Source organism: Schistocerca americana, chromosome X, assembly GCF_021461395.2.
Source record: "Schistocerca americana isolate TAMUIC-IGC-003095 chromosome X, iqSchAmer2.1, whole genome shotgun sequence".
Classification (NCBI taxonomy): Eukaryota; Metazoa; Arthropoda; class Insecta; order Orthoptera; family Acrididae; genus Schistocerca; species Schistocerca americana.
Window position 1 is genome coordinate 280,682,862 of NC_060130.1, and position 16,448 is coordinate 280,699,309.

At 39.5% G+C, this 16,448-nt stretch overlaps 1 protein-coding gene across 1 annotated transcript in view; it reads right to left on the minus strand.

The window, feature by feature from the left end:
- Positions 1–16,448, minus strand: part of LOC124556664 — a 55,749-nt gene that overhangs the window by 31,559 nt on the left and 7,742 nt on the right. The window contains exon 2 of the mRNA XM_047130634.1: positions 15,582–15,776. Coding sequence (XP_046986590.1) covers positions 15,582–15,776 — 195 coding nt within the window. The remainder of the gene's footprint in view (positions 1–15,581; positions 15,777–16,448) is intronic.

The following is a 16,448-nucleotide window of genomic DNA, read 5'->3' on the forward strand; positions in this document are numbered from 1 at the left end:
CCCGGAAAACAGTGCGTTAGACCGCACGACTAACCTGGCGGGCTAACTGTCACAACACTTGCAGTGGATCCTGGTGCAGTTTGGCATTCCTATGTGATAGTCTGGATAGATGTCTGCCTATTACACATTACGCCCCTCTTCAACTGTCGGCGGCCTCTGTCAGTCAACAGACGAGATCGATTGTACGCTTTTGTGCTGCACGTGTCCCTTCACGTTTCCACGTCATTATCACATCGGGAACAGTGGAACTAGAGATGTTTAGGAATGTGGAAATATCGCATAGAGACGTATGACACAAGTGACACCCAATCACCAGACTACATTCGAAGTCCGTGAGTTCCGCGGAGCGCTCCATTCTGTTCTCTCACGATGACTACTGAGGTCGATGATATGGAGTACCTTGCAGTAGGTGGCAGCACAATGCACCTAATATGAAAAACGTATGTTTCTGGGGTGTCCGGATACTTTTGATCACATAGTACAGGTGCATTTCATAACACAGTGACACTGTCGCTTATGTCAGAAAAGCATAGCAACATCTTCAACGAAAATAATGTACTTTATGAAGTGGTTACCTGATATAGGTTATTCTGTGTGGATATTCTGTCTTCAATAACAACACTTTCTAGGCACGTGCACTGTGGAACGTACAAATGTAAGGATCATAATCATCTGGATTCCCAAAAGCACAAGCTTTAGTTTCAAAAGGCGCCGTGAATTCTACGATCTTCATCAGTATTATTTCTAACGGTTGCATCCTTTCGTTGCTGGTATTTCCAACCTCAGTTTGACCTCCTCCATTGATGTACAGCAATTGTCTACACAATACAACAATCGTACTACAGTAATTTGAGAAGAATTATGTTGAATTACAGTTCATATGCTGGCCACCAGATTCACTTAATATGTAACTCATCTGATGTGAGATGTCATTATCAACATCTTACAGCCCACGAACAACTACTGCTAAATTTACTAGAACTGTACAAATAGATAGTTGACGTCTAGTACTATCTTAGTACTGACATTGTGCCGTGAAATTTAAGAAAATTCCTGTAAATAAGAACTGCAGCTTTACCATGTAATAAAGTTGGTCAAAGAAGCTATTAAATGGAGGGTCTCTATTACAGTATTAGACGAACGCTCTAACAGTTAATTTTCTTTTTTAAAAAAAGGAAAACAATAATATACAAGTATTAGGATTACATATAGAGAATTTACCAACTCTGTAAGTGGTAAAGCAGTTAACGAGAATGTGAACATACTGTTACAACAGCAGCGTTGCACAGAAATACATCATACGTAGCAGCAGCTCCACAATCCGATTTCGTCATGTATACATAACAGACAACCGTGAGCTTATCGCAAGACGTTTTGTGTAAATGGCTCTAATGAACCATTTGCCAAACTAGCAGCTTGGACGGTTGTTCGTACTTTTCAGGGTGACCTAATTCAATACATAAGCCGCTGAATAGTTGAACATTCGTTGTATTGTTCCTAGATTTTGACAGCAACTTCCGATCACAGATTTAATGATGCACAGCCAAAGATATGCGGTGATGTACCATGTTTGCTCTTAAGCGTTATGATGGAAGGACACCGACCTCAGCACAACTACAGTCTACATTTTGTATAATCACAAAGGGTGTGACAGCGTTGAGCACCACACACAAAAGGTTTCATGCATGTGGCTGTATCCAAGGTGCCTAGCTACATGACTACCGCACACTACCCGAATCTCAGAGAAGCATTAGAAGTGGCATGTCACGTTGACTTGTGATCAATGTAAGGAAGTTTCCTTTCAGGAAAGAGATCTCTTTTATATGGAACAGTGACAACAAATTTGTTTTGATCTTCCAAGAAACCAGAACTCGTTACCATATATCTACCATCAGTGAAAGGTGTGCCTTCTGAAGAGACTGTCTGCGTGGGGTGTGTTTAGGTGGGTGCACAGAACGCTATACCCATGAAATGAAAAAAATCTAAACACCAAGAAGGAGTTGTGCGACACAAATGAAAATTGGTAGGCGTGTTTCTACATATGGCAACAAAGACGCCATTATCAAAACCTCACTGTGTTTGAAGAAGGTCGTGTAATAGGGCTACGAGAAGCTGGTTGTTCTGTCTGCGATACTACTGAAAAATTTGGCAGTAATGTACCCACTACACAGGGTGTAAATTTTAAGTTGACAAACCAGAATAACTCGAAAAATAAGCTTCGCACGGAAAAATGTGTAGAATCCAAAGCTGATTATTTTCGAGGGGGACATCTGCTGGTGCTAAAATTAGCCCGCCACCCCAACCCCCTGGGGGTGGGCGGGAGGCAACTCTAAAATGTCAAATGCAAACCTCCATTTATTATTCCAGAATCAGAGTCTACATAAAAAACTACGTACATTTTTTCTTAAACATTTGCTTTGATTCTTGATAGTTGGCGCTGTAATTCAAGGAAATCCGTGTTCTCATTTTTGCGTGGAAAATGGTTACGGATGAATAAAAAATACTTATTTACTTCGTAAATTTTGATTCGCGAAAACTAAAACTCTCCCTCTTTCCCCATAGGGTGGGTTTTGAGAGAGAGAGGAATTAGAGTTTTACAAATGTTGACCCAAATATTAGTTTTTTCCCAACTGTTTGAGTCAACATTTGTAAAACTCTGCCGGCCGCGGTGATCTGGCGGTTCTAGGCGCGCAGTCCGGAACCGCGCGACTGCTGCGGTCGCAGGTTCGAATCCTGCCTCGGGCATGGATGTGTGTGATGTCCTTAGGTTAGTTAGGTTTAAGTAGTTCTAAGTTCTAGGGGACTGATGACCTCAGCAGTTGAGTCCCATAGTGCTCAGAGCCATTTGAACCATTTTTTTGTAAAACTCTAATTCCTCTCTCTCAAACCCCACCCTATGGGGAAAGAGGGAGAGTTTTAGTTTTAGCGAATCAAAATTTACGAAGTAAATAAGTATTGTTTATTCAAAAATGGTTCAAATAGCTCTGAGCACTATGGCACTTAACATCTATGGTCATCAGTCCCCTAGAACTTAGAACTACTTAAACCTAACTAACCTAAGGACATCACACAACACCCAATCATCACGAGGCAGAGAATATTGTTTATTCATCCGTAACCATTTTCCACGCAAAAATGAGAACATGGATTTTCTTGAATTACAGCGCCAACTACCAAGAATCAAAACAAATGTTTAAGGCAAAATGAACGTAATTTTTTTATGTAGAATCTGATTCTGCAGTAAAAATTGGGAGTTCCTATTTGAAGTTTTAAAGTAGCCTCCCGCCTCATCCCCAGGGAGCTGGGATGGCGGGCTAATCATAGCAGCAGAAGATGTCTCCTTCGAAAATAATCAACTTTGGATTCTACACATTTTTTCGTATGAAGCTTATTTTCCTAGTTATTCCGGTTTGTCAGCTTAAAATTTACACCCTGTTTGTGATTGCTGGCAGCGGTCTTCACGAAAATGTAGGCCGCAAGGAGACCGGGCTCCAGACGACCACGTGGCACTACCGACGCAGAAGACCATCGTGTTCGGCGTATAGCTCTGGCGCATCGTAGAGCACCAGTTGGCACCACAGTGACGCAGCGAACTGTTACAAATCGATTACTTCCAGGACAGCTCCGAGCCAGGCGCCCTTTAGCGTTAATTCCTCTGACCCCAACCCACCACCATTTGCTATTTCAGTGGCGTCAAGTGAGAGCTCACTGGATGTTTGCGTTTCCTGATGGAAGCTGGTGCTGCCTCAGTGCCAGTGATGGTTCTGTGTTGGTTAGAAGGAAACCTGCAACAAACCTGTCTTCGTGTTAGACACACTGGACCTACACCTGGAGTTATGGTCAGGGGTGAGATTTCGTATGACAGTAGGAGCACTCCTTTGGTTATCTCAAGCACCCCGACTGCAAACTTGTATGTCAGTTTAGTGATTCGACCTGTTGTGCTGCCATTCATGAACGGAATTCCAAGGGGTGTTTTCCAACAAGATAACGCTCGTCCAAATACCTCTGTTGTAACTCAACAGACCCTACAGAGTGTCGACATATGGCCTTGATCTTCTGGATCAGCAGATTGTCTCCAGTGGAGGACATATGGGACATCATCAGAGTTCTGCATATTAAAATCCATTCAACAGGGTGCAACTTTCCCGTAGTGGTAACATCGGCCACGTCTGTTTCAAAACACAATAGCTGCCTTACAGTGCCCTTGCTTGTTTTCAAAATCAGCCAGTGCATGGTAAGACTACTATTATGGTTTGAAGCAGATGTGGCCGGTGTTATCACTACAAGAAAGGAGCATACTGGAGAATGGACGTTAGTATGGATCAGTGAAACAGTTCACTCAACGCCCAAAAAGCAATGTGTGCTGCCCAGAAATTGTGGTCAGTATTCGAAATCAAATTCCTATGCATTACAAAAGAGGAGCTAAATTACGAGTTATATAAGACACATTTGGAACTTGGAAACACCATTAGTAGTATTGATGTTTTCTCCCATCTGATCTACCCGAAAGCCACACAAAAACTGCTGTACAAAGAATGGAAACAGTTCATCGAAGAAAGATTAGTTAACTCAAGAATCTTCAGTCACCACACAATAACTGTAAACACAACCAACGAACACACACACACACACACACACACACACACACACACACACAAATTCTACCGAAGATTAGTAAACCTTACAGTTACACAAATAAACCTATTGGAGAAAGGATTAAAATAAAATGAAATTTCAGAAATGGCTGAAGATTACACAGGGAATCTAATTATAAAAGCAAAAAGTATGTTTGCAAGGGGACATAGGAGAGAAACAGAAGTGGTAACTTTGTACTAACTAGAGAACTAGTAAAAGAAGAAATCCATAATATCAGAGCCAACACGAAGAAATAACAGCACAAAAACAACACTCACACAAAATCTGCAACACTCAGAAAACTTAGCAAAAAACTTCAAAATGAATATGTCATCATTTGGAAAGCAGACAAGGGGTAAACAGTAGTACGTATAGACAAATAACAATACCAGAACGAGATTTTCACTCTGCAGCGGAATGTGCGCTGATATGAAACTTCCTGGCAGATTAAAACTGTGTGCCCGACCGAGACTCGAACTTTAAATAACAATACATTGAAAAAACACAAGAATTCATCTCCCAAAATAACGTCACAAAATTAAAATCAAACCCACAAAACAGATTCCAGGCAAAAGTAAAAAACATTCAGAAAAATATAGATACCATACTGTATAACACGAATGAAGGAAATCTGACACAAATGAATCTCCCTCTTACTGTCCTCAGAAGCCTACCAAACATTTAAAAATGGAATCTCCCTGCGAGGCCGATACTGCATTTCAGAAAAATCTCCCACTTACAAGCTTTCAGGACATATCTTAAAATTAATATTTGAAAATTTTGAAGTACAAGAAGACAGACCCATTAAAAACGTCACACAGCTAATACAACAAATAAAAGATATAAAAACCCAAGACACAGCAATACTCCCGTCATCTGATGTAGAAAGCATGTATTCCAACATACCAGTACCAGAAACAATAGACATCGTAGACAAAAACCTGTAAACACATAGTCAACTCAATGAACAGATTAATGAAATGCTCATATTAATATAGCTCATAACAGAACAAAATTACTTCCAATTCAATAATGAATTTGATGTACAAAAGGATGGATTACCAGTGGGTTCCGCAGTTTTAGGAGCCTTAGCAAATATTTTTATGAACCACATTAAACAGATCATTTTCAAAAAAACAGTAGCAAAAGAATACAATATATTATATTGATTCAGGTGCATGTATGACATCCTCTGCTTAATAGATGAACCACAAACCACAAAAACAGAAAAATTACATACTGACAGCAACAAAATGCATAAAAATGAAAAATTTATAATTGAAAGAGAACATAATATCGAAATTAACTTTCTGGATATAACAATCAAAGAACGAAACAATAAACATACATTTGAAATTTACTGTAAACTCGCAATGACTGACATTCTCATTCCCCAATCATCAAACCACCCACACTTACAAAAGCAAGTAGCACTTCGACACATGCTCCATACACTCAACACAGTGACACTCAACAAAGAAAACTACCAAAAAGAACATGACATAATAATGCAAATAACCAAAATCAATGGTTATAAATGTAAACAACGCAATTAAAAATACAATAAAAGCATATAACAAAAAACCACAGACAACAATACAACAGGACCAAACACAATCACAAACACTCAATACCGTAACAACTACACCGAATAATCAGGAAAATATAAGAGAAAACATAAGAAAGTACACAATGAGATGCAAACACCAACTCACACATAAAAACACCAACATTTTCAAAATACAAGGCGTAAACATAGCATGCAAACAGATAGTTCTATTCGAAAATACATCCCAAAACTGACAAAAGAGATAGATGTATACCAGAAAACATGTACACATCAATTACAGTGTAACATCTGTGATGGCAGATACAAAATACAAACAGGCAGCATATTTGATGTCAAATACAGAGAACACATGAACGTCTGGAAGGATGGGACAGACCACCCCTCAGTTGTAGAACACCTAAAATAACACAATCAAAAACTAGCCTCTAAAGAGAAGACATGAAAATAATTAGAATTAACAATTAAAAAAAACATCCTAACCCTGTAAGAAAACTGCCACATGCAGAAAACCAAAGCAGAAAAGAAAACCCTGTTTAATTATGAAGTACACATGACATTTTTTGCAATAATAGATAAAATAATTAAGTGACACTCCAACAGAGGCATATTATCGTAATAAGAATACCACCCAACCTCTTTCCAATCACTTGTCCATGAATCCCCGACAAAACGTTCAAGCCAAATCTCAAATCAGCTGAACACCAAAACTTTCAACCCCTCTCTGACAGATAGTACATTCATATTCACACACGCACACACACACACACACACATATATATATATATATATATATATATATATATATATATGTGTGTGTGTGTGTGTGTGCCCTAGCCGAGCCTCAGGTACAGGGCGGGTCGCAGGTGGCGGATAGCGATCGATCCATCAGATATGGTGGACAGCTGCGAATAAGGGGAAACCCAAATAAGCAGTCCCGGACCGAGGCGGCAGCATCACGAGGGTGTGGGAGGGTGACTTTTGGCAAGGGTCACACTCATTCAAAAACCACAGAACCCGAAGACGTTGCTGTGTCATGGCGAGTAAGTGCCGCCATTACAATAAGCACTGTCAACACCCAAATCCAGGACGCGTCTGAAGTGGGAACCATCGGCATCCTGGTCAGCGTCTGTTCACACAATGTGCGGCTGGTCATAATGCGCCAGGAACTAACAATCCCTGGTTCTAAACACCCAGTGGAAACACTGGACCAACTTGATTACAAGCAAGTATGACTCGTGCAAGTAATAACAACATTACCCCAGGTGGTAACCAATCCACCCATCAACAGATGGCAACCAGGAATTCGGATTCTGGGGAACCTGGACTTACACGATTACATCAGAGAAATTCGGAGCTCTCTGGCAAACTTCCACTTAAAACACCTACATACATTGGAACCTTTAACATAAATACATTAATCCAACCAGGAAAACTTCTAAACCTTACAACAGAACTTGAAAAGCAAAAGATAGTAATACTAGCTTTACAGGAGACACGTTTTACAGATGAAGAAACATCAGATTATGGCAACTATCGCATCTTTAAGAGCAAGACGGATAAACGAATCGGAAGAGGAGCCCCCCATCTCGGGATGGCGTTTATCATACACAAGAGCGTGCTCAGCTCCATCAAGGAAGTTACTCCCGTAAATAATAGGATAATGACGATGCGCTTACAATGTGCCAACAAAACATACACAATGGTTAATATTCATGCTCCCACAAACGGAGACAACAAGAAAAACCCCATAGAAACAGAAAAGTTCTGGGAAAATTTGGAGAATATAATGGCCAAGATTCCAAAAGATGATACAAAAGTTCTACTCGGCGATTTTAATGCCCAAATTGGTAGAGAGAAAATCCACCAAAAAACCGTAGGCAAATATCCTGCACATAAATTTACCAATAAAAATGGTACAAGGCTCGTCGAACTATGTAAGCAGAATAACCTGAAGATAATGTCAACATCTCTAAGAAAATGTCCAAGAAAACAAAAGACATGGAGATCTCTTATACAACAAATTGGCGAGTTTCAAATAGATCATGTGGCGATTTCATACTCAGTACAAAAAGAAATTTACGACGTCCAAGTACGCAGAGGAGCAAACATTGATTCAGACCATTACCTAACTAGAATTAAAATCAAGTTTACAGCACGAAGAAGTCATCAGAAGAAAACAGAAATACAGAAATATGACACCAAGAAGATTAAAGAATCTAAAGTAAAAGAAGAATGGGAGAAGGAAAAGGCAAACACATGGGAAGAATTTCATTCTAAAATCACGCGAATAGCTAAGGAAACTATTCCCTTGAAAAAGATATTCAAACACCCTTGGTGGGATTCAGACTGTGAAAATGCATTGGAAAGGAGAAAAAAGGCATTTCAAGAATATAACAGTAAAAAATCACAAGAAAGTCTACATTTATTTAACGAGGTTAGAAAACAGGTTTCAAAATCTATTAGGCAATCAAAAAGGAAGTACACAAAGGCACAACTGGATGCCATAGAAGAAAATTTCCAAAACTATAATACAAGAGACTTCGACAGAACTTTCGCAGATAAAATACGAAGATATATCCCTCAAAATTTATGTTTCAGAAAACCAGATGGTAAATTAGCCCTAACAAACCAGGAAAACTGTCAAGTATTGGCTCAATATTTTTCTAACCTACTAAATTGCCCAGAACCTAGTTTAAGGTTTCCCAAAGAAATCAGTGCCAACGCTCAACCGGATTCATTACCACCAACACAGGAAGAAATCAAATGTCACATTAAAAACTTAAAAAATAATAGAACATCTGGCGAAGATGGCATTGTTGCAGAGCTATTAAAAAACCTAGGACCAAAAACGTTGCAAGAGCTCACAAAAATAATAACAAAAATATGGGAAACAGAAAAATTACCAGAGGATTGGAAATGTGCCCTTATTCACCCGTTACATAAAAAAGGAGACAAAACAAATGTCAATAACTACAGGGGAATCTCACTTTTACAAGTCACCTACAAAATTCTCTCAACATGCCTGCTGAAAAGAACACAAGAGCAGCTGGAACGCCAAATTGGTGATTATCAAGCAGGCTTCCGCCCCGGTCGCTCATGCATAGAACAAATATTTAATTTAAAGACAATATTAAAACACAAAGCAATTAGAAATGCCCCCATAATTTGTACATTTGTAGATTTTAAGAAAGCCTATGACTCAAGTGACCGGCAATCTTTGTTTAACATTTTAGAGGAACTTGGACTTGACTCCAAAACACTAAGGCTTATCAAAGAATCACTGACAGACACTGTATCTAAAGTTAAATTCAGGGGAGAAATCTCTGAACCTTTTCTCATAAAAACTGGAGTACGTCAAGCTGACGGGCTATCTCCACTTCTGTTTAATATAGTCCTGGATAAAGTCATTAAGGAATGGGAAAAAGAATTAAAAAATCAATCCTACTGGAAACCAATCCATCTTGGTAGAACCAAAGACAACGTGGAGATATCTTGTTTAGCATTCGCGGACGACTTGGCCATACTCGCAGATGATGAAGAAATCGCCACCAAACAAATAGAGATCCTTAAGGAATGCGCGGATAAAGTAGGTTTACAAATTTCGTTTCAAAAGACAGAATTTTTCTGTACGAAATTCCATATACACAGTTTGAACACAAAATATGGAAAAATAAATAGAGTAAAACATTGTAAATACCTAGGTGAAATTTTGGAGCCAACCGGAGGAGAGAAAGTTGCACAGAAGATCAGACAACAGAAAATGAAGAGAGCATATGGTATGACACATGAAATATACAATAAAAAATGCATCTCCTCGAACACAAAAATCAGACACTACTGCGCAGTAATTAAGCCAGCAGCACTATATGCTAGTGAAACGCTCACACTCTACACAAAATGTGATTTAGAAAAAATACTAAAAGAAGAACGCAAAATTATGAGAAAGATTTTAGGTCCAAAATTAACAGAAGAAGGATACCGGATACAATCAAGAAGAACCACAGAAACTATATCAAACCTGGCAGCAGACAAGAAGGCGAAGATTAAAATTTTATGGACATGTCACTAGACTTCCCCCCACACGACTCACCAACAGAATTCTCACTTACATAGAAAAAGTCAAATCAACAACACCATGGATTAGCCAAGTAAAATTAGATTTACAAAAAGCAAATATTGAACTTAAAGATGTCAAAGATAGAAAAACTTTTAGAAATAAGGTGGAAAAGTGGATTGTATTGTCGGAGAAGGAAGCACTAAAGAGACCAGGAACAAAATGGACAGAAGAAAGAAAAAGAAAACATGGAGAACGAATGAAAGAAGTATGGAAGAAACGACGTCAGAAAGCTTTGCGTGATCCTTCTGGGTCCATTCGCGATAAGTAAGTAAGTATGTGTGTGTGTGTGTGTGTGTGTGTGTGTGTGTGTGTATGTGTGTGTGCATACATGCATGTGTATCGGTGGTCATTCACGATAAGTTTTAGAAGCGTATTTGCCGAGTTCATTATCCACAAATTATTCGGCCAAGTACAGACTGTGCCTTTGAAATGTTCTTTCATATACAGTCTATTCATGACTCAAAAGTATATATTACACCGAGTGTGTCATTTGCTCATCCTCCTCGTAATATCCACTTCAGGCTGTTTTTCCCGGCTTTTGGAAAATGCAGCTCGCTTTGGCTAAGCATTTGTTTTTATATATTCTCAAAGCTTACTGCTTTTTCTCATGGATCAGAATACAATTCATTTTTTTATCAAGGAAATTACGTCTCACTTTATTTCTTTAATTAGTTGAATAATCCCACTGATCAATCTCGCACCACCTATTTCATTCACAAATACTTTCAATTTTTTCCTAATAGTTCTGCTTTCCACCAACCGGTCCATTTCTGCATAATCTTATACTGTCCTTCCACGAAATGTCAATAATATGCCATATTGATGGCAACTTTGCTCTCATGACAAATCGATAAGTGGTTTGATGTGACGGTGGGTGCAATGGTGCTTTACGTACCGACGATGGCGATACCATTAGAGACGAAGTACAACAATTATGGCTTCCCTTAATAATATATACTGCAGAAGGGTCCAGCTACAATCCTGCCGTCTGGAACTCTTCGCAGCTTCAAACCCAGCATTTCAAGCAAAATTTTGGCCGTGATAAAGCCAAGAACCAGTGATGGAGGCACAGAAAAACAAACCTGTTTGGGTAGAAATGCAAAGAAACGTATTTCACAGAAATGGGTGAATATTCCCTGGTTATTAAATATCATAAATTCGTAGCTGAAAACTGTTTACACAAGAGTAGGAGGGAGGATTGGGAGAGCAGCGTCCCGACAAGATTTTTTAGAGACATAGGACGAAGACGAACTTTGGAAGCGATGGGGACGGAAATCGACAGTGTCGTTTCTAAGAAACCATCTCGGTATTTGCTTTACCTGATGATTTAGTCATGCCTCGGAAAAACCGAAGCTGATGCGCAGAGTGAGATCTGATCCATCATCCACTCGTATGAGGGTCCTGTGGGCTAACTATCCGGAATGCTCGACTTCTCACAATTTTTGTTGTTTTGGTTTTACATACAGAACATTATTAAGAAGAGGGGGGCTAGATAAACTGAAACAACCAGAAGCTGTTGAGAATGCCACAGAGGCATAAGGCAACGATTGTCTGAAGCAGTGGAAAGAAATACAATAGAAGCTGGATTGGTGGCCTTGAGAGATAAAATACTGAAGGAGGCAGAGCATCATATAAGTAAAATTACAAGACCTAATAGAAATCCTTGGAGATCACAGAATCAGAGGAGATGTTGAATTTAATTGATAACAGAAAAAAATATAAAAATGTGGTAAATGGAGCAGGTGAACAGTATTACAGACGTCAAAAAAATGAGACTGACAAATTGCAAAATAGCTAAGCACGAATGTTTCCAGGACAAGCGAGGCTATAGAAGCATATATAACTAGGGGAAAGATAGATACCGCCTGTAGAATTATTAGGCAGACCTTTGGAGATTCAGGTAAATGCCGTGATGGTTCCTTTGAATGGGCACGGTCGATTTCCTTCCCCATCCTGTTTGGTCCCTTCCCCCAAAACAACCAACCAACCAGCCTTTGGAGAAATGGGAAGCAGCTGTATGAATGTCAAAGAGACCAGATGGAAAAATCAGTACTTAGGGAAGAAGGAAGAGCTGGAAAGTGGAGGCTATACTGAGGAAATTAACTTGAAGGTAATATTATAGAAAGCGAGAAGAGTTTCATGTCCATGGAAAACCCTCAGCTATTCCACCTGGTGTGCAAGATACGTGAGACAGATGAAATACCTCAGAAATCAAGAATTCTATTCGTGAAACACTTTTGAGAAAATTTAGAGAACAGGCATTTGCAGCTGACTGTAGAATGATTCTACTGCCACCAACGTACACTTTGCCTAGGGACCGTGAAGACAAATTAAGAGAAATCAGGACTCAATGGTTCAAACGGCTCCAAGCACTATGGGACTTAACATCTGAGGTCATCAGTCCCCTAGACTTAGAACTACTTAAACCTAACTAACCTAAGGACATCACACACATCCATTCCCGAGGCAGGTTTCGAACCTGCGACTGTAGCAGCAGCGCGGTTCCAGACTGAAGCGCCTAGAACCGCTCGGCCGCAGCAGCCGGCATTTAGGACTCGTACGGAGACATACATACAATCGTTTTTACCCAGCACCATTTGCGAGTAGAACAGGACGGCACAAGGTATCGTGCGCCATGCAAATACAATGTGTATAAATGTAGATTATTTAAATAAGAATTGAAAAACCGATGGAGGTCGATCTCGGGGAAGATCAGTTTGGGTTTCGGAGTAATGTAGGAACATCCGAGGCAATGCTGAACCTAAGGTTTATCCTAGAAGATAGAGTGAAGAAAGCAAATTTACGTTTACAAAATTTGTACATTTAGCGAATGGTTTTGACAGTGTTGACTAGAATACACTTCCAGAAATTCTGGCGGTAGCAGAGATCAAGTATTCGGAGCGAAGGGTTATCTTTACAAGTTATACGGAAACCAGACTGCAGTTATGAGAGTCTGAGGAAATGGAAAGATAGCAGTGATTGAGAAGTGAGTGAGGCAGTGTTGTAGCCCATCCACAATGTTATTCAATCTGTACCTTCAGCAAACACTGAAAGAAACCAAAGAGGAATATGGAGAGGGGATGGAAGTTCAGGGAGAAGAAAAAAACTTTGAAGTTTGCGATGATACCGTAATTGTCTCAGAAGAGCAAGAGGCTTGAAAGAGCAGCTGTATGGAATGGATGTCTTGAAGAGAGGTTGTAAGACAAATAACAAAAGTAAAACAAGGCCAGTGGAATGTAATCAAATTTAGTCAGGCGATGCTGGAGGAATTATATTAGGAATTGAGATAAGGTAACAGATGAGATTTACTATATGGACAGCAAAATAATTCATGATGGACGAGGTAGAGAAGATATAAAAATGCAGACTGACTACAGTACGAAAAGCATTTCTGAAGCAGAATTTGTGTTGGCATGTACCGAAGTGAAACGTGGGCGATAAGCAGGTCAGACAAGAAGAGAACAGAACCTTTTGAAATGTGGTACTGAATCGAAATGAGGAAGAAAATAAATTTATGCCACAACATTAGTAAAAAAGGGATCGTTTGATAGGACACATCGTTAGACAGGGTGTAATTGTCAATTTAGTGATGAAGGGAAGAGAGAGAGAGAGAGAGAGAGAGAGAGAGAGAGAGAGAGAGAGAGAGAGAATGGTGTAAAGTTGTAGAGGGAGGCCAAGTGATGAATACAGTAAAGGGTTTAAAATGGATTTAGATTGCAGTAGCTATTCGGAGAATAATCCAAACCAGTGAACAAATCAAACACATTCATACTCCGTAAGCCAACTGATGGTGTGTGGTGAAGGGTACCACTAACTGATACCCATTCCCAGTTCCACTCGAGAATGGTGCGTCGGAATAATGCTTGTCGGTAAACATGTGTATTACCTTTAATTTCTCGAATTTTCTTGTCGCGGTCATTTTGCGAGATGCATGTTGGAGGAAGTTATATGTTGTCCGACTGTTCCCTGAAAAGTACTCTCTGGAAATTTCAATAATAAACCTCTTTGTGGTGCATAACGCATCTCTCGTAGCGTCTCCCATTGGAGTTGAGCACCATTGCAACGCTCTCGCGCCGATTAAACTATCTCGTGACGAAACTCGCCACTATTCTTTGGATCTTCTCTATCTCTTCTATCAGTCATACCTGGTAAGGGTCCCATATTGATGAAGAATGGGTCCAACAAGTGCCTTGGAAGACATTTCTTTCGTGGATGAGTTACATTTCTTTAAGGTTCCTCCTATGAATCTTCGTCTGGCATCTGCTTTTCATAACATTAGTTTCATGTGGCCACTCCAATTAAGATCGCTCTGGATAGTTATTCCGAGATATTTTACGGTAGATACTATTTCCAGCAGTTTCTCATCAACAGTGTAGTTGTACATCAGTAGCTTTCTTTTCCTGTCTATGTGCAATATGTTACATTTACTGACGATCAAGGTCAACAGCCATTCATCAATCCTCTGCAGGTCATTCTACAAATCGATACTGTCCTCTAGCGTTGTACTGCTTTTTGTGTTTCAGGTATTTATGGAACTAAAATAGTATATGATGTAGGAGGGTAAAATGTGTTGCCATAAGCGTTTCAGAGGCAAAGAATTCCTTCAGCTATTGGTATTCGAACCCCATTACTGGTTGATAAATGTATGACAATTATTTAGAAGGACACCATAAATGATGGGAGACTATGTTGTGTAACTAATTGTTGCGTGTGAAACAAGAATCGTTAATACCATAGATTAAGCCGTCAACGTAGCTACTTATTGTGGAACAATGCAAACACAGAGTGATCCGTCCCACGGCTGCCCCAAAGTTGATGTCTATTCACGTAGAACGAGGTACTCAAATAGGGCTTGATAGTGCATTATCCAAATCTTTACTTATGTTGTGACACGTTTTAGCTGTGTCGGACTATCGCACCAACGTAAGATTAAAACGAAATTAGAAATCAGCTACAGTTGACATTTTACATGGTGTGGGAGACCCCACGAATAGTCGTGCACTGACTCCACCGACACACAAAAGCATGAAGTGAAAAACTATATAAACACAAGAAATGGAATATATTATTCTTACGATGGATATCCGACGTACACAGCATTTGAAGAAATTGGCGTTTCTCCAAAGATACTCCCATTAGCGAGGAGATGTGCCACAATGTGTCACATAGTGACTTAATTTGAAAGACGAGAAGTATATTCTAGAATGAGAGTGACTTATTTATCAGTTTCATAAGCCTTGCAGAAGGTCTGTTGCTTACCAGTTGATTAAGTTCCTTCAGCAACGAGACTTGAACGGACTCTTTCATCTGCTCCACGAAGCTCTCCGTCATGGCGCGCACATGTTCAAAGTTATCGATCAAGAAACGTTTCTCTTCATTTATCTTCTGCAGTATAACCTCTTTTGATATCTTATTTTTTGCCGGCTCTCCTTCTTCAGATTCAGTTTCCACATCCTGAAAGGAAGCATGAGACAAAGATTTAATTACGCAGAAACTCATTACATTAAGTACAGTCCACAGGAGCAAACATTTGCATTGATTCATGTCGTATGGCTTCCTCCAAAACTCATGTATCCGTCTAACTTAATTTAACTGCAAACACGGCATAGCCTACATGAAGCAACATAAAGAAACGAAAATAGAACTAAACGTACTTTATGTGCAAATAACTTTAAAATTTGCTTTGGGCTAAAGAGCACTATTTAAATCCACTGCAGTTGTCTTTGCATATTCAACCAATCCCACGAAATCTCAGGATGCGTTATGTACTTTAAATCGTAGGCTAAAAAACCAGGGAAGTGTAGTGATCCATCATTCAGATCTACATATGACCTGTAGGTGTGACATGAATGGGTTTTCTCCCAAGCACACACCTCCAACGTTCCTATTCTTCATAAAGTATTTTTTCTATTTAAGAAACAAGTAGCACAGTCAATGGCTCCGCTCATTAGAGTAACATGCTGTGATAATATGTGTACGTCTCTGTCACCAACTCCATAATAGGTAAACCTTGAGCCTAAAGAAAAAAGATTCGTCTTACTTACTGACTTCTCTGCTGATGTGTCGATGAGTGCGTCGGTAAAAGATGTGTATTATTTCTGTTATCTAGCTACGTACAATTAAGAA